The sequence below is a fragment of the Eleutherodactylus coqui genome, chromosome 13 (assembly GCF_035609145.1).
Source record: "Eleutherodactylus coqui strain aEleCoq1 chromosome 13, aEleCoq1.hap1, whole genome shotgun sequence".
Lineage (NCBI taxonomy): Eukaryota > Metazoa > Chordata > Amphibia > Anura > Eleutherodactylidae > Eleutherodactylus > Eleutherodactylus coqui.
Genome location: NC_089849.1, coordinates 32,487,479 through 32,513,952, shown reverse-complemented (window position 1 = coordinate 32,513,952; position 26,474 = coordinate 32,487,479). Strand labels below are relative to the sequence as shown.

At 46.7% G+C, this 26,474-nt stretch overlaps 1 protein-coding gene across 2 annotated transcripts in view; it reads left to right on the top strand.

The window, feature by feature from the left end:
• The first annotated feature begins 865 nt into the window (after positions 1 to 865).
• Positions 866 to 26,474, top strand: part of HDAC5 (histone deacetylase 5) — an 85,953-nt gene continuing 60,344 nt past the window's right edge. For both annotated transcript variants that reach the window (XM_066586402.1, XM_066586401.1), the window contains exons 1-2: positions 866 to 1,184; positions 24,937 to 25,106. In XM_066586402.1, coding sequence (XP_066442499.1) covers positions 25,058 to 25,106 — 49 coding nt within the window. In that variant the 5' untranslated portion in view covers positions 866 to 1,184; positions 24,937 to 25,057. The remainder of the gene's footprint in view (positions 1,185 to 24,936; positions 25,107 to 26,474) is intronic.

Sequence of the window (26,474 nt, the reverse complement as noted above, 5' to 3'; positions counted from 1 at the left end):
AAAAATCGTGGGAACAAAGACGCAATTTTGCCATGATTTTTTGCGGCCAAATCGCGATTGCCCGTGTGAAGCTAGCTTTAAAGTGATAAAAACTCATATGTACCCCAAAATGGTACCATTAAAAACTATAGAGCTCTTCATGCAAAAACAAGCTGGTCTATCGGGGGGAAAGTAAAACGAGTTCTGGGTCTTCCAATGCTTTTATATATATATATATATATATATATATATATATATATATATATATATATTCTTTTTTTTTCCCAAAAAGAAGGGTTTTTATTTTGCAAAAGTGGAAAAAAATATTTTTGGGTTCATTGCAATCGTCCTGACCCGCAGAAAAAAAGTTATCAAGTGATTTATACTGTGTATTGAGCGAATTGATGTTTTCTTTCCCTGCCCTTCCGAAAAAAAAAATGAATAAAATTATAGGGTAGTTTCGCATGGGCGATCGCGGTATATGTACCCAAAATGATCCCAATAAAATCTACTGCCCACATGACCATGTTGACAGAAAAGAAAAAGTTATGGTTTTTGAGAGGCGGAGGTGAAAATTCACAAAAAAATCATCCTGTCCTTAGGAGCGAGAGAAGTCGAGTCACTAAGGGGTTAAACCTGCCTTCAAGATAGAGATGCAGCCGCTAATAAGAACGGCAGCATCTTACAAGAAGGACATCGCAGCTCGGCAGCACTACGGGTGTCGGAAGCAGATTTTGTCGGCTGCGGCCCCTTTAAAGTGATGCAGGTTCTTTATTCATTCGACCACGCCCATTTTATTTGCATATCACGCCTGCTTCTCTGACTGCTTCTATTTTTAGCCCAGTCGCGTCACGTGATGCGGGTGACGTCACTGAATGTTGTTGTTGGTGGAGAGACTGCAAGAAGGGAAGGGAGAGAGAAAGAGACAGCCGGAGAGAGAGAGACTGCAAGAGAGTGAGGGGCAGTGAGGATGGGCGGAGAAGCGGCGTGAGAGTGAGGAGCTGTTGCTGCCCGGTCACAGGACAGCTGATGTACGAGGCTATGGACACTCCCTCTAAGGAGACAGCAGAGGAGACAGGAGAGTGCTAGAAGAGAGAGCAGCCATCCACCACTAGAGACAGCCCTCCACAAGACAGGGCTGAGAGAGACCCTGGGCCACAGAAAGAGACTGCTAGCTGCTGCCAGAGACCTCCCAGAGAGTGCAGGTTGGTGCCACCTGTTATGATGCATTCCTGTCATTGTCACCGTGGGGACTTCTTGTTGCCACATTGTATCATTAGACCGCTCTCACGCCTCCGTTAGGGTCAGTTCGGGGGTTGCCGCCTCTTTGCTTTGCAGGAGAGGAACTGATAGAAAACGGGGAAAAAATGATCAGTTTTTTTCAACACAGATTTTATTGGGGTTTAAAGAAAAAATTATTTTTTTTTATAGGATGTAAAAATGGCGCAGTCTGCAGCGTTATGTTTCCATCCAAACAGAGGATAGAATGGAAGCCCCGAACTGACCCTAACGTAGGTGTGACAGCGGGAATGATCAGGGCCGCAGGGCGCGGATACTATTGGTTGACGAACCAGAATAGGATTCCCTGTTTCTGGGACCCCCGATCAGCTGTGATATAAATCCTGCCTGCAGCCCCATCTCACCCGCTGATGTCGCTGAACGCCTGTGCTACCTACAGAGAACGCAACGAGTGAAGCCGGCCTTAGGCTACCTACACACGTGAAACGCGGCCTAATATCGCGCTCGTGAATGTGCGAATTACCAGCGGATGCGAGGCGATTTTATTTATTTTTTTCTTTCAGGCAAACATGACTTTCATCGGTGCAGTTCCGCTCCTCTCGCGCGAGTTTCTGACGCCATGGCGAATCGGAAGTGTTTCCTATCGACTTCAATGAGAAACCTCGCATCGCACGGCCTGCAGAGAGCCATGTGTGGCATTAAGGGTCCCATTGAGATCAATGGGCGATGCGATCCGAGGAAAGCAAAAAGTTAGGGCATGCCACAATCCCCCTCCCCCTCCCCCCGCATCTTTCGTGTACATAACTCCATTCAAAAGAACAGGCATATATTCGCGCATCTCACAGCGCGCAAATCTTGTGCGATTTTTCTTGGCTGTGTGAAACCGGCTAACCTGTAGTAATGAGAAATGATCAGAGCCAGAGAGGGAGATTTCACTGGTTTACGGTATATTCACACACCGTGTTTTTTGTTTTTTTTCCAGCCCTGAAGAAACGGGCAGGTATTTTTTGCGTGATTTTTATGCATTTCTGAGATTTTTAGATGCGATATTTATCCATTTTGCGTCCAATTTTTCGCACACATTGGGTTCTGCACACTTCCTTCCATCCAATTAAGGCATATACGTATTTCGGAAATCCGATGTTGCTTACTCAGCCTGTCGGTCGTCTTTTTACACGCACGTTAAAAAAGAACACGCAAAACCTCATTGGGTTTGTACGTAACTATGCAACAAATACGCAGGCTTTTACGGTGCGTAATGCGCGCCCAGATAGGACGTGCCGCGTGTTTTTTTTACATGATTGCACAAAGGGCTCTATTCGCTGTGTATTACAGACGCCAAAAATACGCACATCATATGCGACGTATTCACGCTCGTGGGAATGAGCCCCAACGGGCGGAAGTTGGTCCGAAATCCAATGGAAATGAACTCTATGGCTGCATTATAAAAACTCGGATTACACCTGCGTGATGGGCTGGGATCCGATTTTAAGGCAGGTGAGATTGTTCGCATTCGAACAATATTTCCGTTTTTCCGTCTGGAAACAGAACCCGTTTACTTGAATGGATGTTTTCACGAGGGCTTTTTTTTTTTTTTTACTCCCGACAAGAAGAGTACGTACAAATGTGTAGCATCCCGCTCGTCAGACGGCGCACGGATGAGGTGTCTGTGTGCTGACTAGTGCAAGTTGAATCTTTGGCGCAACTTTTAAACTGTCCGTATAAATACAGACCTGCCATGGAAACCATAAATAAAAAAAGCGAACAAAGATACAGATTTTTTTTTTATATGTGCATAAAAAATGCACGCACCGAAGAAACGCGGCCTGATATCGTGCTCGCCAATGTGCGCGATAGGATCGCAAGTGTTTCCCATTGACTTCAGTAGGAAGTATGGTATCGCACCCGCAAGCACAACGCGCGGTATGAGGTCATACTCATCGTTTTTTTTTTTTCTTTTTTCCCACATCGCAGCAAAAAAATCGCGGCATGTCCGATCTTTTGGCGTTCCCTCGGAACGCCTCACATCATATCCTTCACATTGGAGAGAAACCCGTTTCGATATCGCGCTTTTTTCAATGTACGTTAAACCCTTGGTTGCGAGGCGTTTTTCATGCTTTCTTGCTTTTTGTGAAATTGTTTTGCGCGCGATGGAGGATTGCGAAGCGTTTCCCATTGATTTCAGCAGTAAACATCCCATCGCACTGGCCTGCCTGTGATGTGTTTCACTGCCCCATTGAAAACGACAGGCGATGCGTTCCGCGGGACGCGCCAAAATTAATTTCTTTTCCCAGACTTCCATTGGAAAAGAAAGGATGATTCTTTAGTCAAAATATAGATAAGTGCGCCAATTCTTCTGCTGATATACAGGTGTTCTCCTCACTTGTGAGTCCGTCCAAATCACATATACAACCGTGTCATGTGATGTGTCTTAAAAGCAGAAATACCTTCAGAAAAAACGCACGTTTACGGCTGATATCGGTCTGATTTTCTCGGTCCAATATTGAGTGCGGTCTCAGGGCTCATCCACACGGGCGTATTATGTATTCCCTACATATATGGTCCTGCTTGCCTTTTTTTGTGCGTGCATGTTCACATTATTTTCACGTTAGTCAAAAAAAACCGCAAGCGGGTCCATTGATTACATCCATACACATGCAGTGAATATACCCATGTAGCAGGCGTATTCACTGCGCATTTAGGCAATCCCGTTGACTTCAATGGGCTATTTCGGGTCCATAATACGGGCCAAAATAGGATACGCTCCCCTATTTTTCATGCACGTATTTCCCCAATGCAACTTTGGCGCTTCGTATTACACGCATAATACGGGGCTATATACGCCCATGTGACTAGGCCCACGGTGCAAGGTTGCAAGGATTGTGATGCCCTATAGGTCATGCTGTATCTTTCTAGGGCTCTATGGTCCTATTTGCCTTACTGGGCGTACGGTCTGGCGATATGGTTTCCATATCTTTCACTCATGAGTATACCGTGCTATACGCAGCACTTTGGAGTTGTAGATGGCAAGAATGAAAGATTTGCTTGATGTACGGAATACTCCCCATTTGGGGGGATTTATGGTGGAAGCGATGATGTGTAATGATGCAGCCTATCAGCGGATGGAAATATTGTAACTTCACTGGACAGAGTTGGGAAGGACGGGGTTAATGAAAGAAGTTCTGTATAGGGTGATGTGGAGGATGCCAGTTGGGTGAGAATAAAGCCAGAGCAGTGTTTTGTCCTCTCGCTAATCCTAACATAAAAGGGGCTTTATAGGGTTCAGCAGCGGAAGCGGAGCGGGGATGACGGGGATTACACTTACCAACTTTAATTTTAGATTATGTTTCTGGTTAATGTAGGTTTAGACTGTAGTGTGTGTAATGTAGGTATATATATATATATAGTGTGTGTAATGTAGATATATATATATATAGTGTGTGTAATGTAGATATATATATATAGTTTGTGTAATGTTGCATGTATATATGTGTGTGTGTGTGTATATATATATATATATATATATATGTGTGTGTATATATAATATTTGTTTAATGTAGATATATTTTCACAACATTTGATACCGTTTGGTAGGTGGAAACTATCAGCAAGCTGCCGAGCCTATTGTTATCTGTTTGTGTTTTAATATTATTGCATTGAGTTTGATTGGCTGATTAGTAACTTAAAGGGGTTTTCCAGGATTTACCCTCCTCAGGAGAGGTCATCAATAGTTGATCGGCAGGGGTCTGCCGTTTGGAATCCACGCCGATCACTTGATCCTCCGGCACTGTCAGTGCAGCCGAGCTGGATGTCCACGTTGGGGTCAGAGCTTCACTCCCACTGGAAGCCTTTCTATTACACATCCAACTCTGACCCCAATGCAGACATTTGCCTCGGCTGCACAGATAGCCGGCCTAAGGATCAGTTGATCGGCAGCAGTCCCGAGCAGTGGAGCCCAGCCGATCAGCTACTGATGACCCAACCTGAGGATAGGTCATCAGTAGGAAATGCCTGGAAAACCCCTTTTAAAGAGGCTGTTCAACACAAGACATTTGTCACTTTTCCATAGAGTAGATGATAAATGGCTGATCGCTGGGATCCCCACTGATCATGTGGTCCCGAGACCCCCTTTCTTCTCAGTGCATGACCACAGTAGGAGTTGAATGGAGGGGTGATCATGAATGCACTCTGCCCCACCATGCAATGTCTATGGGGCTGGTGAAAACTGCTGACTACAGTACTATGTAAGATCCATCATCAGTCTCTGACCTGCTTGTTGATGGTTTCTAGGAGGCATTTATTTTTCACATACTGCAGTAAGTAAAGACAAGGGTAATTAAAGTGACCCTCCGGTTCCAGGGAGGGTCACTTTAATTAGATGGTCACTTTAAGATGAGGAAGGGGGTATATTACCTGCAGTTCTTCTCTGCTGCCCCTCCGATCTGTGGATTTGAACCCTGTTTTCTAGCATTCGAGATGTCTGCAGCAATTTTCTACCGACTTAATGCACACTGCACTGCTTTGATTGGCCAGGGCTGATCACATGAACAGATCTGGCCAATCAGATATATAGTATAGTGCATTGGTAGTCATTCGCTACCAGTTCAGTGTGCGGATTAGGTAGTCTGAAGATTGCATTGGCCATCTTGGATAGTTGAACACAGGACCCCAAAACTAGCAAATTGAAGGGGTAGCAGAGAAGACCTGCAGGTTATAAAACCTCCCTCCCCCTCCGGTCCTGGAACTGCAGGGTCGCTTTAATATAGAAACATAGCATGTAAGGCTAAAATAAGACATATGTCCACCCAGTTCAGCCTATTACTCACCCAATGTTGATCCAGAGGAAGGCAAAAAATCCCCAATGAGCTAGAAGCCAATTTTCCTCATTTAGGGGAAAAAATTCCTTCCTGATTCCAATCGGAAAAATTCCCGGATCACCGACCCTTTATAATGTTAATCGATGCTGCTCTATAATATAAGGAGATTCCTTACCCCCCTACTGTTGGGCACGAGCTGTGTTTGTTCTGCAGGAAGACCATATTACACTTTTGGACTAACAGAGCTCATTCCAATGTAAACAGCTACAGCTGGCATATATGGGTGTCCCACAAAAACCCCCTGGTACAGCTGTCGACTGAAGAATATGTTATGTGGCGCCACCTAAAAATATTTTTATAAAAAATAAAGTGTTTAAATTGCGCAAAAGTCGTAAAACCTAATAAACCCTTTATAAGTTTGGTGTTGTGATAATCGTGCTGTTTTGTAGAAGAAAGGTCACATAATATTTATACCACACTGTGATCGCCATAAAATAAATCCCCAAAAAACAATAGCGGGCTAGCTTTTTTTTTCCCATTGCCTCCAGCAAAAAAAAAAAAATTAATAAAAGTTATTTAGTATATTATATAGACCCGAAATTGGTTCCTATAAAAAAAATAGAACTCGTCCCACAAATTAAAAGATTGGAAAGGGTTAATAAACCTGCCCACAACAGGGACCTATGAACTGCGCTTACACTGGTGCCAGAACTCACGCAGCATGCGCAAGATTTTGACTGCAGCACTGATGACATGGAGAACATGTCAAAGGCAGAGATGGGGGCAGTTTTGGGGAGGTACCCAGAGATGGTCCAGCCTGCCCACTGGACCAATCGCCGGTAATTTGCATGTGGTGCGGGAAGCTTCAAAACCCTAATTCAACGGGTATGCTTGACACTGGGTGTCCAACCAAGTAACTTTAGCCCCTTAGTGACCAGCCCATAGTGTTTTTATGTCTTAGCAAAGTGGGCTTTAATCCCTTAGGACGTAGAAACATGCTTCCTGCAGGGATTAAAGCCACGTGGGCTATGGACATGACAGCTCCATGCTGTTGGTGCCCGCAGGTAGCTGACAGCCTGGAGCTGTCATCCCGGGCTGCAGGGAGCCCCCCCTCCCGGCAATGCGATCAGTATTAAAGTGCAAAAAAGTTTTTAAAAAGTTAAAGATTCAGCTGCTCTCATGGATCGGATCCATGGGGGCAGCTGAGATTACTCACCCCCATCCTCCGTGCTGTCCCCCGCTAATCTGCTCCTTCAGGACCAGACGCTGGCCTTCTGCGCATGTGCACCAGAAGGATGAAGGCAGCCGGGAACCAGGAGATGTCCCCGGTATGAAAAAGTTTTAAAAAGTTTAAAAAAAAAAAAGGCTAGTTTCAGCTCCCCTCATGGATCGGATCCATGGGGGAGGTGAAAATACTCACCTCAGGTCCTCCGCGATGTCCCGGTCTTCTGGGACCTGAAGTCCCCTTCTGCGCATACGCGCCCGATGTCATTCATCAGGCACGTGCACAGAGGGGCTCGCGCCCCGGGAAATTCAAAATCCCTCTGCTCCTGGCTACCATGTGTAGCCAGGAGCAGAGAGATGTCACCAGGGACTGCTGCATGTGGTTCCCGGTGACATGATTACTGTTATCCAACGGACAACAGTGACCATTTAAAGTAAAAAAAAAAAAAAGTGTAAAAAAGTATTTTTAAAAAAGTTTAAAAAGCTTACGTTTCATCACCTCTCACGGATATGATCCGTGAGGGAGGATGAAGTAACGTACCTAAGGCCCCCGGATTTATCCGCTGACGGCAGAAGCATGCGCAAAAGCCGTGGATTGCCAGGATAATTTAAATTCTCCGTGCTCCTGGCTACAAAACGTAGCCAAGAGCTGGGAGATTTCACTGATGGCCGCGGTGAGCGGTTCCTGGTCACGTGTTCGATGTTATCCAATGGATAATGGCGATCATGTAAAAGTAAAAAAAAATTGAAGTTTCTTCTCCCCTTACCGATGCGATTGGTGAGAGGAGATGAAACTTTTTACCAGAGGCCTCCGTATTTGAACCCTGACGTGATCCTCACCCAGATTCTGCACATGCAACCACCGGGAAAACACCGGACACATGAGCAGGAGTCGGGGAGCACAGGAAATTTAGAATCTCCCTGATTCCAGCGACCAACGGTCGCCGAGAGCCTGGAGCAGGGACCTTGTTGAGCGGTCGCCGGTCACATGATAAAAAGGCAGCGATCTACCTTTGGCCGGTCTCACATGACCGGATAGGAATTACGGATTCCGCATGCGTCTGATCCGCGGTAATACACAGATCAATCAAATACATTGGATTACACAATTCCGCTCACATTAGCGGGTTGGAATTGCGTAATCCACTCGCAGAAAAGAGAACGCAGCAGGTTCTATTTTACTGTGGATATCCGCAACATAGAGACCATTGTGCTCCATAGTCGCGGATATACCCGCTGCCCATACGCAACTACATTGTGTACGGGCAGAAATTACCCGTGTCATCGCTAAGCGACGATGCGGGAAATACAAACATTTTGATGCGTGACCTCCTGTGTGAGTACGCAGTTATGCGCAGTACATTATGCGTCTGTATGCAGCGCCACGACTGGCTCACAGCTGGGTTCCACTGCCAGCTTCCGCAAGCGGATTCCACATACGGCCGCGTGAGCCCGGCGTTATTCCGATCGCTACCTGTAATACGTAATTTATAAGAAGCCCCGGGAACGTTCGCCTTCCTGCAGCTCCAGGAGCAGCTTGTTGAGCGCCTTTTGTGTGAGATCACTCACACAGAGCGCCACCCTGCAATCCAACGGGTGTTCCCTCCATTATAGGCCTTGCAAGTAGATTAGGGCCACAATGGGTATGTTTCTGAACACGGGACAAACAGGGCTATCCATTTTGTAGTGGCAGTCCTCTCTCGATCTCTCTCCCATCTCTCTCCCATCTCTCTCCCATCTCTCTCCCATCTCTCTCCCATCTCTCTCCCATCTCTCTCCCATCTCTCTCCCATCTCTCTCCCATCTCTCTCCCATCTCTCTCCCATCTCTCTCCCATCTCTCTCCCATCTCTCTCCCATCTCTCTCCCATCTCTCTCCCATCTCTCTCCCATCTCTCTCCCATCTCTCTCCCATCTCTCTCCCATCTCTCTCCCTCACTTTTTAAATTGACACAATTGCCAAAAAAATGAAAATCGTAATTTTTTCCTTCTGCTTTGCTTAGATTCATTCAAATACTGTGGGGTCAAAATACGCAGTACACCCCCAGATGAACTCGTTAAGGGGTCTAGTTTTCAAAATGGGGTCATTTGTGGGGGTTCCTTATCGCTTTGGGCGCTCAATGGCTCTACAAGTGGGCAATGAGACTTGGAATTTATTCAGTTGTACCCTGAAATCCAACGGGTGCTCCCTCCATTATAGGCCTGGCCATGTGTCCTGTAAGTAGATGAGGGCCACAATGGGTATGTTTCTGAACACGGGACGAACAGGGGTATCCGTCTTAGGGTGAAAGTCTTCATTTATATGTGTGCTGTACAAAAAAAACCTGTTTTTAAATTGGTACAATTGCCGAAAAAATACTGCTTTGCTTAGATTTATTCAAAAATTGTAGGGTTAAAATATGCAGTACACCGCGTAGATGAATTTGTTAAGGGGTTTAGTTTTTAAAATGGGGTCATTTGTGGGGGTTCTCTATGGTTTTGGGCGCTCAATGGCTCTACATGTGTGCTATGGGGCATCAAAGGGCTTCAAGCAAAAGTTATGTTCTGAAAGACACTGACTACTCCTTTCATTTTGGGTCCCGTTGTGTATCCAGATATAAGATTTGCGACACAATGGGTATGTTTCTGAATACAGGACAAACAGGGGTATTCATTTTGGGGTGTCAATCCTCATTTTCATGTAAACTATAGGAAAAAATGTATTTAAAATGGTATATTTGCAAAAATATAAAATTTTACTTTTTCTCCTCTAAATTGAATTAATTCCTGAAAAAAAAAACTGTGAGGTCAAAACACTCCTGATCCCCCCCCCCTCAGTGGATATATTAAGGGATGTAGTTTTTAAAATAGGGTAATTTGTGGGGGTATCTATCATTCTGACACCCGTGAGCCTTTGCAATCTTGGCTTGATGTAGGAAAACAAAGTGTTCCTCAAAATGCTGAAAAGTAATGTTAACTTTGTACGTCTCCTAAATGGTTAAAAAAACACAATTTTTTCAAATGTGCATCCAGAATAAAGTAAACAGATGGAAATGTATATCCTGGCAAAAATATGTACAGTATGTTTGCACATATTTGATATATTACAATTGAAAATGTGAAAAAAAATGACAATTTTTTTTCAAAATGTCCCCAATATTGGCACTTTTAATAAATATACACATATATTCTATCGGACTATTTTCACCACCTAAATGAAGTACAATATGTGGTGAAAAAACAATGTCAGAATCACTTGGATATGCAAAACCTTTACGGAGTTATTCTATGTAAAAGTGATACATGTCAGATTTCCAAAATTTGCGTAAACAGTCTTGGTCACTAAGGGGTTAAAGATGCCCATTAGATTGTTTAAATGGTGTCGAGGCTTTAAAGGGAACCTGTCTTGTCCCCCCAATACTGTAAACTAAGTTATGGTGCTGCTGGGGACGTGACAGGGAGCCGGGTGAGGGTTTTTTTTTTATTTATTTTTTTTATAATGACCTGCTCCCACAATCCATCGATGTCCCCCTCTGAAGATCGCACGGCACTGCAAATCGTAGTCTGTTCACAGTGCTGTGTGTGCTCTTTCCTATACAAGTCTATAGGAGAGTGCGCACACTGCACTGTGAAGAGTCAGATTTGCAGTTCTGGCCTGATCTTCAGCGTTAGACACTGCTTGATTGTAGGAGCTGGTGAATATAAAAAATGTATCACCCGATTCCCTGTTACATTCCCTAATAGCACCATGTCTTAGTTTATAGTGCTCTAGTGATGTGACAGAGATAGAGAAACTGGTGACCGGTTCCCTTTACCAGGGGGAAAAACTGGTGACTGGTTCCCTTTACTAGGGGGAAAAACTGGTGACTGGTTCCCTTTACTAGGGGGAAAAACTGGTGACGGGTTCCCTTTACTAGGGGGAAAAACTGGTGACGGGTTCCCTTTACTAGGGGGAAAAACTGGTGACTGGTTCCCTTTACTAGGGGAAAAACTGGTGACCGCTTCCCTTTTAGTAGGTAAAAAACTGGTGACTGGTTCCCTTTGATAGGTGAAAAACTGGTGACCGCTTCCCTCTAGTAGGGGAAAAACTGGTGACCGCTTCCCTCTAGTAGGGGAAAAACTGGTGACCGCTTCCCTCTAGTAGGGGAAAAACTGGTGACCGCTTCCCTCTAGTAGGGGAAAAACTGGTGACCGCTTCCCTCTAGTAGGGGAAAAACTGGTGACCGCTTCCCTCTAGTAGGGGAAAAACTGGTGACCGCTTCCCTCTAGTAGGGGAAAAACTGGTGACTGCTTCCCTCTAGTAGGGGAAAAACTGGTGACTGCTTCCCTCTAGTAGGGGAAAAACTGGTGACTGCTTCCCTCTAGTAGGGGAAAAACTGGTGACTGCTTCCCTCTAGTAGGGGAAAAACTGGTGACTGCTTCCCTCTAGTAGGGGAAAAACTGGTGACTGCTTCCCTCTAGTAGGGGAAAAACTGGTGACTGCTTCCCTCTAGTAGGGGAAAAACTGGTGACTGCTTCCCTTTAGTAGGTGAAAAACTGGTGACTGCTTCCCTCTAGTAGGGGAAAAACTGGTGACTGCTTCCCTTTAGTAGGTGAAAAACTGGTGACCGCTTCTCTTTAGTTGTAGCAGTCTGTAAGGCTAGAGCTCCACAATGTTGCCCACAAGTACATGGCATTATCATACTCAGTAGATACTCCTCCCGACCTACGTCACATGCCTCTCACTAGCCAAGCCAGTAACCTACTGCACCTTGATGAGGGGCAAAAAACACAAAACAGTTGTCTGTGTATGGATTCTGGCTTGGTTTTCCATTCCCAATCATTGTTTTAAAGAGTTGTTTAAAGAGTCTGACATTGATTTACAGGAATGCTGCCATCCAATAGGTGGCGCTGCAGAGGTATTGTTCCATCTTTCTTATTTGCATATATTTCCTAGAGGAACATGCATAGCCTTATAAGTCTACTCGCTCACCTCCTAGGTGTCTTCACACCCCCTTATAAGTGCTCTCCTTAAGGAGAGGCGATACCCCTCCCGACATACTGAGTAGAGAAACCCTGAGGCATGAGGTGCAGTAATGCCTTATCCACAATCGCTGATAGTGCAGATGCAACTGCTTAGCTATCAGTCGCAGAGCAGTCCCTTTTTTTCCGGTATATAGTCTTTTTTTTTTTTTGAGTAGTGTGGATCTAGACCATGGGTGTCAAACTCCTTTTCACCAGGGGCTCATTAGTCAAGGGGGGTGTCGTCTCTCCCCAAAGAGAGCACCCAGAAGGGGTGTGAGAAGACACCTGAGAGGAGAGGAGACTTATACTGCCATGCACGCTCCTCTGGGTAATTTATGCAAATGGGGAAGATGGAACAACACCTCTGCAGTGCTACCTATTGGATGGCAGCATTCCTTCAAATCGATGCATGACTTTATAATAAGTCTGTAAAACAATGATTGGGAATAGGAAACCAAGCCAGAATCCATACACAGACAGCTGTTTCAGGGTGTTTGCCCCTCATCAGTGTGTAGTTGGTTTCTGGCTTGGCTGGTGAGAGGCCTGTGACGTGAGTCAAGAAGGGCGTCGCCTCTCCTTAAGGAGAGCACCCACAAAGTGTGTGGAGACACCTAGTGGGCGAGTGGGTCGGGGGATGGCATCATATTTCCCAAAGGAGATCACCCAGAAGGGGTGTGAGAAGACACCTTAGGGCTCATTCACATACGCATATTTTTTGCGTGTGCAATACAGACCACTTAAGACCCATTGATCTGCATTGGGGTACTCGGACATGTGTTTTTCATGCGTGTGTTTTATGCATGTGAAAAAAAAAATCACAGTACATCCTATTTTCGTGTGTCTTATGGACCGAAATTCCCTATTCAAGTCAATGGGATTACGTAACTATGCGATGAATACGCATGATACATACTTATACACCGTGTATTCACGCAGGTAATATCTATGGGACGCACAATGAATACGTGCGCAAAAAAAAACCCGAAAGTCCAAATGCATGGTGAATACACACTGGTAAAACGTGTATTTCATGGCCCGATACTGCATCCATCCATGTGAGCCCTAACTCCTCCTTACCATGACTATGAAGCTCTCTGCACTATGATGGGGTTTCTCCTCTTCCACCTGTCTTGGAGGGTTGCTGGGGGGCCCAGGTAGGGCTGGCAGAGCTGTGCCACCGCTTGTGTACTGCTGAACAGAGCGCTGCGGAGGTGCAAGATGCACCCGCTCTGTGTTCTGGCACTGCCCCCTTTGCCAAGTGCTGGCTTCGTCCTCCTGGATAATTGGTCCTCCTGTGCCCGGACCTCGTGGGCCACATAAAATGACATTGGGGGACGGATTCGGTCTGCTGGCCGTGAGTTTGAAACGTGGTCTAATATGTTTATTATATTTTTAATCCTTCTTCCGTATGCTTTGTGATTTCTGTCTGATCAGACTTAAAGGGGCATTCCGGGACTTAATATTTTTATTCGGTCATTAATAGACAATCAACGATCCCCGCCGATCAGCTGATCCCCGATGTTGCTGTCACTATGGTCAGGGGAAAGAGCTGACCATAGTTCAGCAGCCCGGTTTGGTATTGTATTGAGTCTAATAGGAGTTGCGCCTGCAATACCAACCGGGGCCACTGCGCTATGGTCAGATCTTTCTGCTTCCTCCACTGACCATAGGGACAACGGCACCGAGAATCAGCTGATCAGCGGGAATCTGAGCGTCGGGTCCCCACCAATCCTCTATTGATCAGTCATCAATGGAAAAGGTTAACAAAGTCCAGAAAAGCCCCTTTAATGTGAATTGTTATGTAACTTTACAATAGATTCTGTTTCTCAGTCTTTCACAATTTTCAAGATCTTTGGTTGCCGTCATTGAATGGAAACTTTCTTGTTTATATCCAAAGGCAGAAAACTTTTATTCTGACCAACACGGATACATGTCTTGTAGTGAGCAGTGCGCCTGCTGTGGCTCTATATATGATGTCCTTTAGTTCTGGAGCTGTATGTATTGGGCTGTCGGGTATTCTATATGGTGTTGTCCGATATCTTGGAGCTGTATGTATAGTAACAGGTCTTCTGGAGCTGCGTGTAAGGCGGCCTCGGGTCTTCTGGAGCTGCGTGTAAGGCGGCCTCGGGTCTTCTGGAGCTGCGTGTAAGGCGGCCTCGGGTCTTCTGGAGCTGCGTGTAAGGCGGCCTCGGGTCTTCTGGAGCTGCGTGTAAGGCGGCCTCGGGTCTTCTGGAGCTGCGTGTAGGGCGGCCTCGGGTCTTCTGGAGCTGCGTGTAGGGCGGCCTCGGGTCTTCTGGAGCTGCGTGTAGGGCGGCCTCGGGTCTTCTGGAGCTGCGTGTAGGGCGGCCTCGGGTCTTCTGGAGCTGCGTGTAAGGCGGCCTCGGGTCTTCTGGAGCTGTGTGTACGGCGGCCTCGGGTCTTCTGGAGCTGTGTGTACGGCGGCCTCGGGTCTTCTGGAGCTGCGTGTACGGCGGCCTCGGGTCTTCTGGAGCTGCGTGTAGGGTGGCCTCGGGTCTTCTGGAGCTGCGTGTAGGGCGGCCTCGGGTCTTCTGGAGCTGCGTGTAGGGCGGCCTCGGGTCTTCTGGAGCTGCGTGTAGGGCGGCCTCGGGTCTTCTGGAGCTGCGTGTAGGGCGGCCTCGGGTCTTCTGGAGCTGCGTGTAGGGCGGCCTCGGGTCTTCTGGAGCTGCGTGTAGGGCGGCCTCGGGTCTTCTGGAGCTGCGAGTTAGGCGGCCTCGGGTCTTCTGGAGCTGCGAGTTAGGCGGCCTCGGGTCTTCTGGAGCCGCGAGTTAGGCGGCCTCGGGTCTTCTGGAGCCGCGAGTTAGGCGGCCTCTGGTCTTCTGGAGCTGCGAGTTAGGCGGCCTCGGGTCTTCTGGAGCTGCGAGTTAGGCGGCCTCGGGTCTTCTGGAGCTGCGAGTTAGGCGGCCTCGGGTCTTCTGGAGCTGCGTGTACGGCGGCCTCGGGTCTTCTGGAGCTGCGTGTACGGCGGCCTCGGGTCTTCTGGAGCTGCGTGTACGGCGGCCTCGGGTCTTCTGGAGCTGCGTGTAGGGCGGCCTCGGGTCTTCTGGAGCTGCGTGTAGGGCGGCCTCGGGTCTTCTGGAGCTGCGTGTAGGGCGGCCTCGGGTCTTCTGGAGCTGCGTGTAGGGCGGCCTCGGGTCTTCTGGAGCTGCGTGTAGGGCGGCCTCGGGTCTTCTGGAGCTGCGTGTAGGGCGGCCTCGGGTCTTCTGGAGCTGCGTGTAGGGCGGCCTCGGGTCTTCTGGAGCTGCGTGTAGGGCGGCCTCGGGTCTTCTGGAGCTGCGTGTAGGGCGGCCTCGGGTCTTCTGGAGCTGCGTGTAGGGCGGCCTCGGGTCTTCTGGAGCTGCGTGTAGGGCGGCCTCGGGTCTTCTGGAGCTGCGTGTAGGGCGGCCTCGGGTCTTCTGGAGCTGCGTGTAGGGCGGCCTCGGGTCTTCTGGAGCTGCGTGTAGGGCGGCCTCGGGTCTTCTGGAGCTGCGTGTAGGGCGGCCTCGGGTCTTCTGGAGCTGCGTGTAGGGCGGCCTCGGGTCTTCTGGAGCTGCGTGTAGGGCGGCCTCGGGTCTTCTGGAGCTGCGTGTACGGCGGCCTCGGGTCTTCTGGAGCTGCGTGTAAGGCGGCCTCGGGTCTTCTGGAGCTGCGAGTAAGGCGGCCTCGGGTCTTCTGGAGCTGCGAGTTAGGCGGCCTCGGGTCTTCTGGAGCTGCGAGTTAGGCGGCCTCGGGTCTTCTGGAGCTGCGAGTTAGGCGGCCTCGGGTCTTCTGGAGCTGCGAGTTAGGCGGCCTCGGGTCTTCTGGAGCTGCGAGTTAGGCGGCCTCGGGTCTTCTGGAGCTGCGAGTTAGGCGGCCTCGGGTCTTCTGGAGCTGCGAGTTAGGCGGCCTCGGGTCTTCTGGAGCTGCGAGTTAGGCGGCCTCGGGTCTTCTGGAGCTGCGAGTTAGGCGGCCTCGGGTCTTCTGGAGCTGCGAGTTAGGCGGCCTCGGGTCTTCTGGAGCTGCGAGTTAGGCGGCCTCGGGTCTTCTGGAGCTGCGAGTTAGGCGGCCTCGGGTCTTCTGGAGCTGCGAGTTAGGCGGCCTCGGGTCTTCTGGAGCTGCGTGTGGGGCGGCCTCGGGTCTTCTGGAGCTGCTCATGCTCATTCGCACTACCCAAGTAGACCCATGCCCATTCTTGCACCAGATTTATCATCCAGCACAGTCCTACGTCTTGACAGTCTAGTCTACGTTTGCACCGTCTCATTAGACGTTAATAGTAATATGTCTTTTGCTTTTACCACTTCTCAGTTTTTTAGGGCAACTTAAATAGATTGTTTTGAAGGCTACATACACAGCACATTGCGAAAACTGCAGATTTTGCACCCTACGTCTCTGTAGCACACACAGACATCATATCATAGCTCATATTATACTGCAGTACAGAGCAGTGTAGATGTGATTTTATAGCAACATTGTATTTTAGGCTGCAAAAAGACTTGTGTCCATCTAGATTAGCCTATTTTTCTGCTGATCCAGATGAAAGCAAAAGAACCCCATGAAGGTAAATCGCACACAGATGTGAATTGAGCCTTAGGCCGGTCACACAGGTGTATTTGCCCAGCATTTGGCTTGCGCAATACGTAACAAATAGAACCCATTGACTTCAATGGATTTGTTCAAATTAGCATATTTTGCTTATGTGTTTTAGTTTGCGCAAAAAAGTATGCAGCATACTCTATTCTTCTTGCGCATAAATATAGCACATATTGAACTAATTACACTAATTGCCCATTTCAATGAATGGGAGCATGGTTGTGTGTTTTTTGTGCATGCAGTAAAAGTACAGTAAAGCACGCACATGCTTGCGCAAGTATGCAACCCCCATTGCGCAAATGTGTGTGAAAATGTTCTTACGCCCATGTGACACTAGCCTGAGAGTTCTCTCACACGAGCGTTTTTGGCAATGCACTGCGCATGTATCTCCCACGCAGGAGCACAGTGCATTGTGGACTTGCTGCGCGCCAACAAACTCCATACACTGTCTTAGCTTTCTGTATCACTTGGCTTCTGTTCTGTCCGGTTTCCATTTTTTTGGGATTGAAGAAAAAAAGACTGGGTCTCGGTTCACATCTCTGTTGGAGGCTCCATTCAGGGTCTCTGGCATAGTTTTGTCCAGGAAAATGCCAGACGGCATAACGAAAGCTGGGCAGACACTTATAGCCAATGGTATCCATCCAGCGCCGTTCAACTCATGGGACAGATTCATTTACCGCATAGTTTCCGTATTTCCATTCCTGTAACGGAACAAAAGAATGGAAACTCAAAGGTAAATGTAGAATTGAGGGGAAACTGATCAAATTTGAAGACGACACAAAGCTAGGAGGGATAACTAACCTTATAGAAGAGAGAGAGCGTATTCAAAAAGATCTAGAAAAGCTTGCACAGTGGGCGGCGACTAACAGAATGGTATTTAACAAGGAGAAATGCAAAGTCCTACATCTGGGGAAGAAAAATGAAGAAAGCACATACAGAATGGGAGGAGTTGGGCTAAGCAGCAGCACATGTGAAAAAGACTTGGGTATACTAATAGATCATAGACTGAACATGAGTCAACAATGTGATGCAGCAGCAAAACAGGCAAACTCAATTCTGGGGTGTATTAAGAGAAGCATAAAGTCTAGATCACATGAGGTAATTATCCCCCTCTACTTTTCCTTAGTCAGACCTCATCTGGAATACTGTGTCCAGTTTTGGGCACCACACTTTAAAAAAGACAGACAAACTGCAGCAAGTTCAGGAGTTACCAAGATGGTGAGCGGTCTGCAAATCATGTCCTATGAGGAACGGTTAAAGGATCTGGGAATGTTTAGCTTGCAAAGAAGGCGGCTGAGAGGAGACTCGGCCTCTCTCACACTGATGCTTTTTACCACGATTAACGCAGCGTTTTGAATGTAGCGCTATTCTACAACCGCACACTTGGTATTAAACGGAAGCCCAAACGGGCACAAATGGATTAGTTTCTGTTTCTGTCCGCCCTCATAGAGAACAATGGGTGTTTAAACAAAAACAGTAAGTTCCACTCGGTCCAGTTTCTGTTTTTGTGGATGGAGAAAAATGTCCTGCAGGTCCCTTTTTAGCTTTTTGAAATGGCATATCCAACATTTTATGAAAAGCAGTAGTGCATTATAAAAACTGAGTGTCTGCAGTATGGTGAGCTGCCACCAGCTGGTAGTAGAGAGCCGAACACCTTTTCCTCTGCTTTTCCTTCTAGTCAGGCCTCTGGATGCTGTAATGTCGGACCATTTTGTGTCTTGAGCTGTTATCAAGAAGATATTCTGAGACATCAGTAAAAGAAATGCTGATAATTAGTTCACGCTGACACTGCTTTAGTTAACGAATAGCGTAAGCCGATAATCTTTTGCGTCTGCTTGTGATGCTTCTCCCCGTAAAGCCTTCCGTTAGGGCTCCGCTATGTTCAGAAGCTTACCTGCAGTAGCTGACAGCCATTCCTTTTGACTTCACCATAAACCCGTTTAGCTCAGCTGTTCATCTTCGCACCACTATTGGCAAGCTAAAGGATCGAGCATGTTGAAATCCCGCATGTCCGATCCTCCTATCATCTGCTGTTGGGGAGTTGAGAGGCCCCGAAAAACATCAGATACTTGGCTGATCCTGCTGAAGTTTTGCAGGCCAGCTTAAGGGAGTCTAAAATCCACATGTTTTCTCCTCATGGTCAGCTGGTCTGTCCCTTCACCATGCTTTATACTGCAGCTCTGCTAGTTCAAATTGGCTGCTTTGTATAAACATTCGTATTGGTTTCCTTTGTTCTATTGTCACCCATATGGTTCTTCGTTGCCCTTCTTAGGTCTTTCTATACCTAGTTCTGTTGGACTGAATCTATACCTATAGAGCATGTGTCAAACTAAAAGCCTGCGGGCCGAATCCAGACCGCCGCGTCATTTTATATGGCCTGCGAGGTCCAAATACAGAAGAGCCTCTTCTAGATTGGAGGGTCCTGAGCTGTGATGGGAAGACGCTCTTGCATATTTTGGACTCATTTGCTGCCTGCCACTGAGTATCCGGATTACAGTCGCCATCTTGTCCCTACACTGCAATATTGGGTGCTGCGGACTAAGTGCTGTGGCTGTTACCGCAAACTTTGGTGTGTCATCCGCTGTCTGCTTCTCCTGCTGAGTCTATCCTGCAGTACAGCACTGCTTGCCGGGGCTCAGACCATGAGGCGGCTTGTACATCCCGGCTGGCGCTTGTTACCGTCCTGCGGAGGACAGTCTGTTCCAGCCTACCTATCCATATCCCCTGAGTCTGCTGCCGGGTCAGAGAGGACCGTTGTGTTCTACTGCTGCTTGACGCAGTGAGTTACAGCTCTGCTTTAAGGAAGTTTTTAGGAACTTTCCCCAAGTTTTGCAAACTCCCATGATTTGTCCTTTTCTCTGACTACCTGGCAGTTTAGAGTTGTGTCTATGTTGGGAGACTTGTGCCCTAATGTTTCTGGACCAGTACCTTGCTCTGATCCATCTGTTCTCCCCTTCCCATTTAATATATCCTTTAAAATCCAATCTTACAATTACAAATGGCCCTTTGAAGGCAACTATAAGGCTGGTGTGGCCTTATAGTTGATGGTGTGATGGGGTTGGGGGGATTATAGTTCATGGTGAGGTTAGGGGTTGTAGTTGTTGCCAGCTCCACCCTAACGCCTCATGCCACATAGACCCCACAATAGTGCACATGGGCACACATATATAATTCTAATGGCAGAAGGATGTAATTGTTCTAAAGAGAACTGCCTGTATTCCTATTATGTATAGGTCCAATTCTCCATGTACAATGTGTGTGGCATCACTGGCAGCTAGGGGTATAGGACCACCAGAATATTACTTTCCTGGTAGAAGGTTTTCTTACTAAAATCACTTTTTTTCTTTAGAAGGACCCCTGAAAATAAGCTAGCAAGGAGATGAGAAAGATAAACCTAGACTGGTTAGTCAAATGCTGTTACTGCTAAAGTGTATTTGTAGAGAGTTAGAAAAGTAATGATCTATCCTCGCGATAGGTCATCAATAGTTGATCACTGAAGGTCCACCAATCGGAATTCCCACCAATCATCTGATTAGTCTTCACCCGGCACAGTGCTGTACGTTGTGTAGTGGCTATGCCTGGTATTACAGCTCCGTTCTATTCACTTGAATAGGCTTCAGCTGCTCTCAGGCCATGTGACTGATGAACGTGACAGGCCTGAGAAGAGGCTGTGGTTTGCATCGCAGCCTCTTTATTCCTCGGGCAGGGATCCCAAGTGGTAGAACCCCACCGATCAACTGCTGGTGACCTATCCAGAGGATAGATCATGGTTTAGTGCTGGAAAACCCCTTTTAAGGTTTAGCATGTTCACTGCAGAAGTATATGAGATATGGTAAATGTGTATAATGTTACTGATTTATGTTAATGATGCTGTTATTAGGAAAATGTGATGGTGACTGATGGTTACTGTACAAGCTGCTGATGAGCATTATGTGTAACGGTGTGGTCAGGACAGTGTAATAGTCTCTGTTGTGGCCTGCATGGACATAAGCCGTCTCGATCAGTCATGGTTGTATTTGCTATGCTGATGAGGTGCCCAAGAGGTGCATGAGGTCTGAGAAGAAATTGGCTGTGGCTAGTAGTCGTGTGCTGAGAGAGGGGCCCTGAAATGCCCGTGGAACTGTTTAGATGCAGCCTGAACGTGTGAGCTTTGAGAGAAGCTTCGGAGCCTCCCGTTTGAAGATAAGAGTGCCCGGCATTCAGACCATTGTAACTGTGATTGGTGACCCCCTGAAGTGTTCAGTTAGAGAGAGAGCCTTAAGCCCCATTCACACGCAAATATGATCACTCAAAATTTGTTCGAAAGATAGGGAGAATAACAGTTTAAGCGATCATTTTGCATAAGCTGCTAATGGGCACTAATGCCCATTAGCAGCTTATTATCTCCATTTGCATGTAAATGAGCCTCGCTGAGCTGTATGCGGAAAACAGCAGGTGGTATGTTATCTGCATACCGCCCCTCTTGTTCTGCTGCAGGACTGCAGCTGAATACAGTGTTATCAGCGCTCCCGTGGAGAATCACAGCATGCGGTCTCTGATATCAGTTCTCCAGCCGAATGATGGATTTTAAACTCAACTAAAAATCATCTTTCGGACAAAAAGCAAATGATAGTAGCATTTACATGCAACCATTATCGCTCAAAATACATCCTTGGAGCGAATTTTGAGTGATAATCGTTGCGTGTAAATGGGGCTTTACACCCTTAAGAGACCATGACTATGAAGAGACTATGATTGTAAAGCAACTGGGACGTATTCCGCATGGGTGGTGACGTCAAGCGTGTATCATAAGTACCAAAGGTTGTGACAATGCGCAAAGAAATTGCTGCATAGCAAAAAGACTACTAAATTCTGCGAGGATTGGCAAGCCGTTACAGTGTTTCAACTGAAACTGTTGCAACATTCTGAAACGGTGTGCCAAGTTAAAGTGACCATACGCTGATCAGCTAACAAGTAAAGACTGTTGATTGCAATCTGTGCTCTATCTCTCAACTAACTCTGCAACATGAAAGACCCCCTTCACAAGCTGATCCCAGGTTATTCCTCTGCAAAGTCCCCCTAGAGATCCGCAGAGGGATCTGGCATCAACTCTTAAATTCTCCTGCAGCGCTGCCACAGGAGAAATGAAGCATTGCATAGTGACTATTGAAACCAAGGAGCTGTCTGTCTCTCCCCGATGAAGGACCTCCTTAATATAGGGTTTACAGCCCCTTTAACATTGGGCTTTACTGCTGTCATCGAAAAATAAACTGATTCCGCTACTTCAATGTGTGTAGGTGTATGAAATACTGGCATTGTACCCATGTCCTACCACCGTGCTGATGTCCGCAAACCCGTCATGGCAGAACCTTTAAATGAGCTTGCATCTAGATAGTGATGGCGCGCTACAAGGAAGTACATCTGGCATTTGTATTATAATCTTTTTCCATTTACCTAAAACCATGAACTTTTAAAATGCCAGGAGATCCGGCACTACAGCGCGGCATACATGAGTGAGTGTACATCTATTTATATGCACCACTGACGTGTATACAGCCGTGCTGCGGTGACTGGCGGTAATATATCATTGCCTCCCTCTTTCTGCGTAAGTCACTCTAAAGCAAATTTCTTCTTCTTGTCCCTCCTCATCCTCGCTTCTATCGTCGTATTTCAACATGCCTGTCTAGGTAGAGGCTCTCTTGCGCTTATTTTCTTCGCGGCGCGGTCATTTCTCCGTTCGGTCTGCTTGTGATACAGGTCCATTCATGATTCTCTCTTTCTGTATATTCCATTCATACTTTGTTCTCCCTCCCACCTTCTCTCCCTCTTCTCTGCGGCTCCATTCATACGGCGCTCTCCCTCCCACACTCGCTGCGTTTTCTGAATGTTAATGACTGTGCTGGTGCTGAGGGTCACAGACGCATGGAGACGTGATCTCCAAGCAGTATGGGGGTGCAGACAGCCTTAACCCTCCGCCGCTGCTAGATGAATGCACAATGATTGCAGAGGGACGGTCATTCTGCTTCTTCTCACTCGTTTCCTGCTATTACATAGGATGACTGCATCGAATACTGCCCTAATTCATATGGCTGTTTATGTCACGTAGATCTCCCCATCCACTGACTAGTCGCCAAATAGTAATGTTAGTAATATCTTAAGTGTACCCCCACATTCAAATTACCCCCCTCAGCTAATCCCGTTCTCACAATGAGCAGCTGCGTTCCCTTAATGCTGGCTGTGGCGCGATGCAGTGACGCCATTGCATCATTTGCATCGGGTCACTGAAGTCCTCCGTGTGCGCAGGTAAGTGGCTCTCTACTCCACCGTAATTTTCAGCTGCATTTGCATCTTGAGCATGTGAGTAAGAGTTGAAAGTGGTTGGCCGCCTTTCTTCTTTGGGCTTGGTCACAGTCACATCTCCTGCAACTACAATCATTAAGCCACTGTTCATACAACCTACCATATCATCTCTCTTTATCTCCTCCAATTACTCCATATATCTGCCCCCTATATCTCCTCTTATTATTCTATATATCCCAGCCTTTATCTCTTCCTATTGCTCCATGCAACCTCATCTATATCTCCTCCTATTACTCCATATAACCTCCCATATAACTCCTCCCATTACTCCATATAACCTCCCCTATATCTCCTCCCTATTACTCCATATAACCCCCCTATATCTCCTCCCTATTACTCCATATAACCTCCCCCTATATCTCCTATTACTCCATGTAACCCCCATCTATATATCCTCTATTGCTCCATATAACCTCCCCCTATATCTCCTCCTATTACTCCATATAACCCCCTATATCTCCTCCTATTACTCCATATAACCCCCCTATATCTCCTCCTATTACTCCATATAACCCCCCTATATCTCCTCCTATTACTCCATATATCCTCCCCTATATGTTCTCCTATTACTCCATATAACCTCCCCTATATCTCCTCCTATTACTCCATATAACCCCCCTATATGTTCTCCTATTACTCCATATAACCTCTCCTATATCTCCTCCTATTGCTCCATATATCCTCCCCTATATGTTCTCCTATTACTCCATATAACCTCCCCTATATCTCCTCCTATTACTCCATATAACCCCCCTATATCTCCTCCTATTACTCCATATAACCCCCCCTATATCTCCTCCTATTACTCCATATAACCCCCCCTATATCTCCTCCTATTACTCCATATAACCCCCCCTATATCTCCTCCTATTACTCCATATAACCCCCCCTATATCTCCTCCTATTACTCCATATAACCTCTCCTATATCTCCTCCTATTACTCCATATATCCTCCCCTATATGTTCTCCTATTACTTCATATAACCTCCCCTATATCTCCTCCTATTACTCCATATAACCTCCCCTATATCTCCTCCCATTACTCCATATATCCTCTCCTATATGTTCTCCTATTACTCCATATAACTACCCCTATATGTTCTCCTATTACTCCACATATCCTCTCCCCTTACAAATCTTCATTTATTACTCCATGTAACCTCCCATATATCTTCTCCTATTACTCTTTATAACCTCCCCTATATTTCCTTCCACTAGTCCATATAAAATCATTCTATTGGCTACTATATCCTCCTCCTATATCTCCTCCTATTACTCTATTACTCCATATATCCTCTCCCCCTCTATCTTCTCCTATTACGCCATATAACCTCCCCTATATCTCTCCTAAAGCTCCATATAACCTCTCTCCCATATCTCCTCCTATTACTCCATATATCCTCTCCCCTTACATATCTCCTCCTATTACTCTTTATAACCTCCTCTATATTTCCTTCCACTAGTCCATATAAAATCCTTATATTGCCTCCTATTACTCCATATATCCTCCTCTTATTACTCTATATATCCTCCTCCTATATCTCCTCCTATTACTCCGTATATCCTCCCCTTATTTTGGACGCTCGGTTTAGGTTTTGCATTATGCGATTTCCTCAGCCCTATAATTCATTCTAGTGATGTAGACTTTCACCCCAAGGGGGATAATTACCGCTGCTCCTTCCTAGCATGATTTGCTTATGAATCAGAGATATTTTCTTTCAACTTTTCTCCATGAAGACATAGACGGTTTGCTATTACTGCCACACTGACATTGCTGTATCACTTACAGGGCAGCACAAGTCGAGGGATGCGCCCGCTGGACTGATTCCTTTAGCGGTGCCATCTTTGTTTCCACCTGAAAGAAGTCCTGGGCGTTGCAGATCCTGGGCGGGGGTCCGTGTCCCCTCTACATGTCCGTCCAACCAGTGGACATCGGCATGAACCTTCCAACCCAGTCTGGTAAGTCCGGGGTAATTATTAGTTGATGATGGGAAATTTTTGGTAGAGGGTGCAGGTTGGTCCTATTCCTATATGATTTCTGCATAATCTGCTTTTTGCAGTGGGGGGATTTCTTGATTGGGTCCCCCAGATGCAACGCATGACTCTGATAGAAATCTATTAGCACAGTGGATGTTATTGATGTCCGTACTTCCCTGCAGTTCTGACAATTGGTAAATGCGGTTCCCAGTTGACCTAGGTTGGATTTCTTTGTATGGCAGAGCCGATATGTTCTGTATGACCACACAATTAACTATAGGCAGACGTATAGACTTGGTGTTTAAAGTATACTTCCAGCACAAGCCCTTCTGCGGAGATGACATTGGGGGCCCTGAACCCCTCATTTGGGGCCACAGCATCTTTCTCTGCTGTTTGGAGAGCTCGCTACTGGAAATCTCCGACACAAGCCCCACTAACGTTGGTAGACCTCTGTAGTACGCGGAGTGTCGCCATTTTGGATGCTCTACGGATTTTGGTGACCGCCTTCGATTTTGCAAATATGAGTCGTTAAACTCTGGTCTTATACTATGACTGATTTCTGAGTTAAAAGGGTTTTCCTATTAAAACCTCTTTCCAGTTTCCCTGCAGCGCCACCGCAGGGAAAATTGAGTATTACACAATTCTCAGGGCACTCAATGACCGGTGTATGTAATGCAAGGATGTAGTGAGTCCTCCAGAGCAAGAGAGACTCTTTACTAGTAGGTCAGAGTCCCGAATGATCCCCCACCTGTATTAAAAGAGTTTAACCACCAAAATTATGTTTCCCCTATCAGGGTAGGGGATAAATGTCTGAACGCTGGGATCCAACTGGTGGGACCCCCAACAGTCTTCAGAACTGTGTGCCCTGAATGCCCTGTGAATGGAGTGGTGGTGCACATGATTGATTGCTGCTTTATTCACTTCTACGGGGAAAGTGGAGATTGAGGCTCTTAGCAATCTCCATCCTTCCCATAGAAGTTTATGGAGCAGTGGTCACATGTGCATAGTCGCTCCATTCACAGAGCATTCGGGGACACGGTCCTTAAAATTGCCGGGGGTTTCAGTGGTTGACCTCAGCAATTAGACATTTATCCCCTATCCTGTGGATAGGATATAAATGTTTTTGGTGGTTAAGCCTTTTTAATACAGGTGGGGGATCATTTAGGATCCTCGCCTACTAGTAAAGAGTCTCTCTGCGAACTGTGTAATACTTAATTTCTCCTGTGGTGGCGCTGCATGGAAATTGAAAGCTTGCTTCCAGGTTCCCCCATTGATTACAACCGATCGCTAGGGTTCCCAGAAGTAGGATGGCCTGTTATTCACTTATCATCAGGGGCCCATCCAACAAAA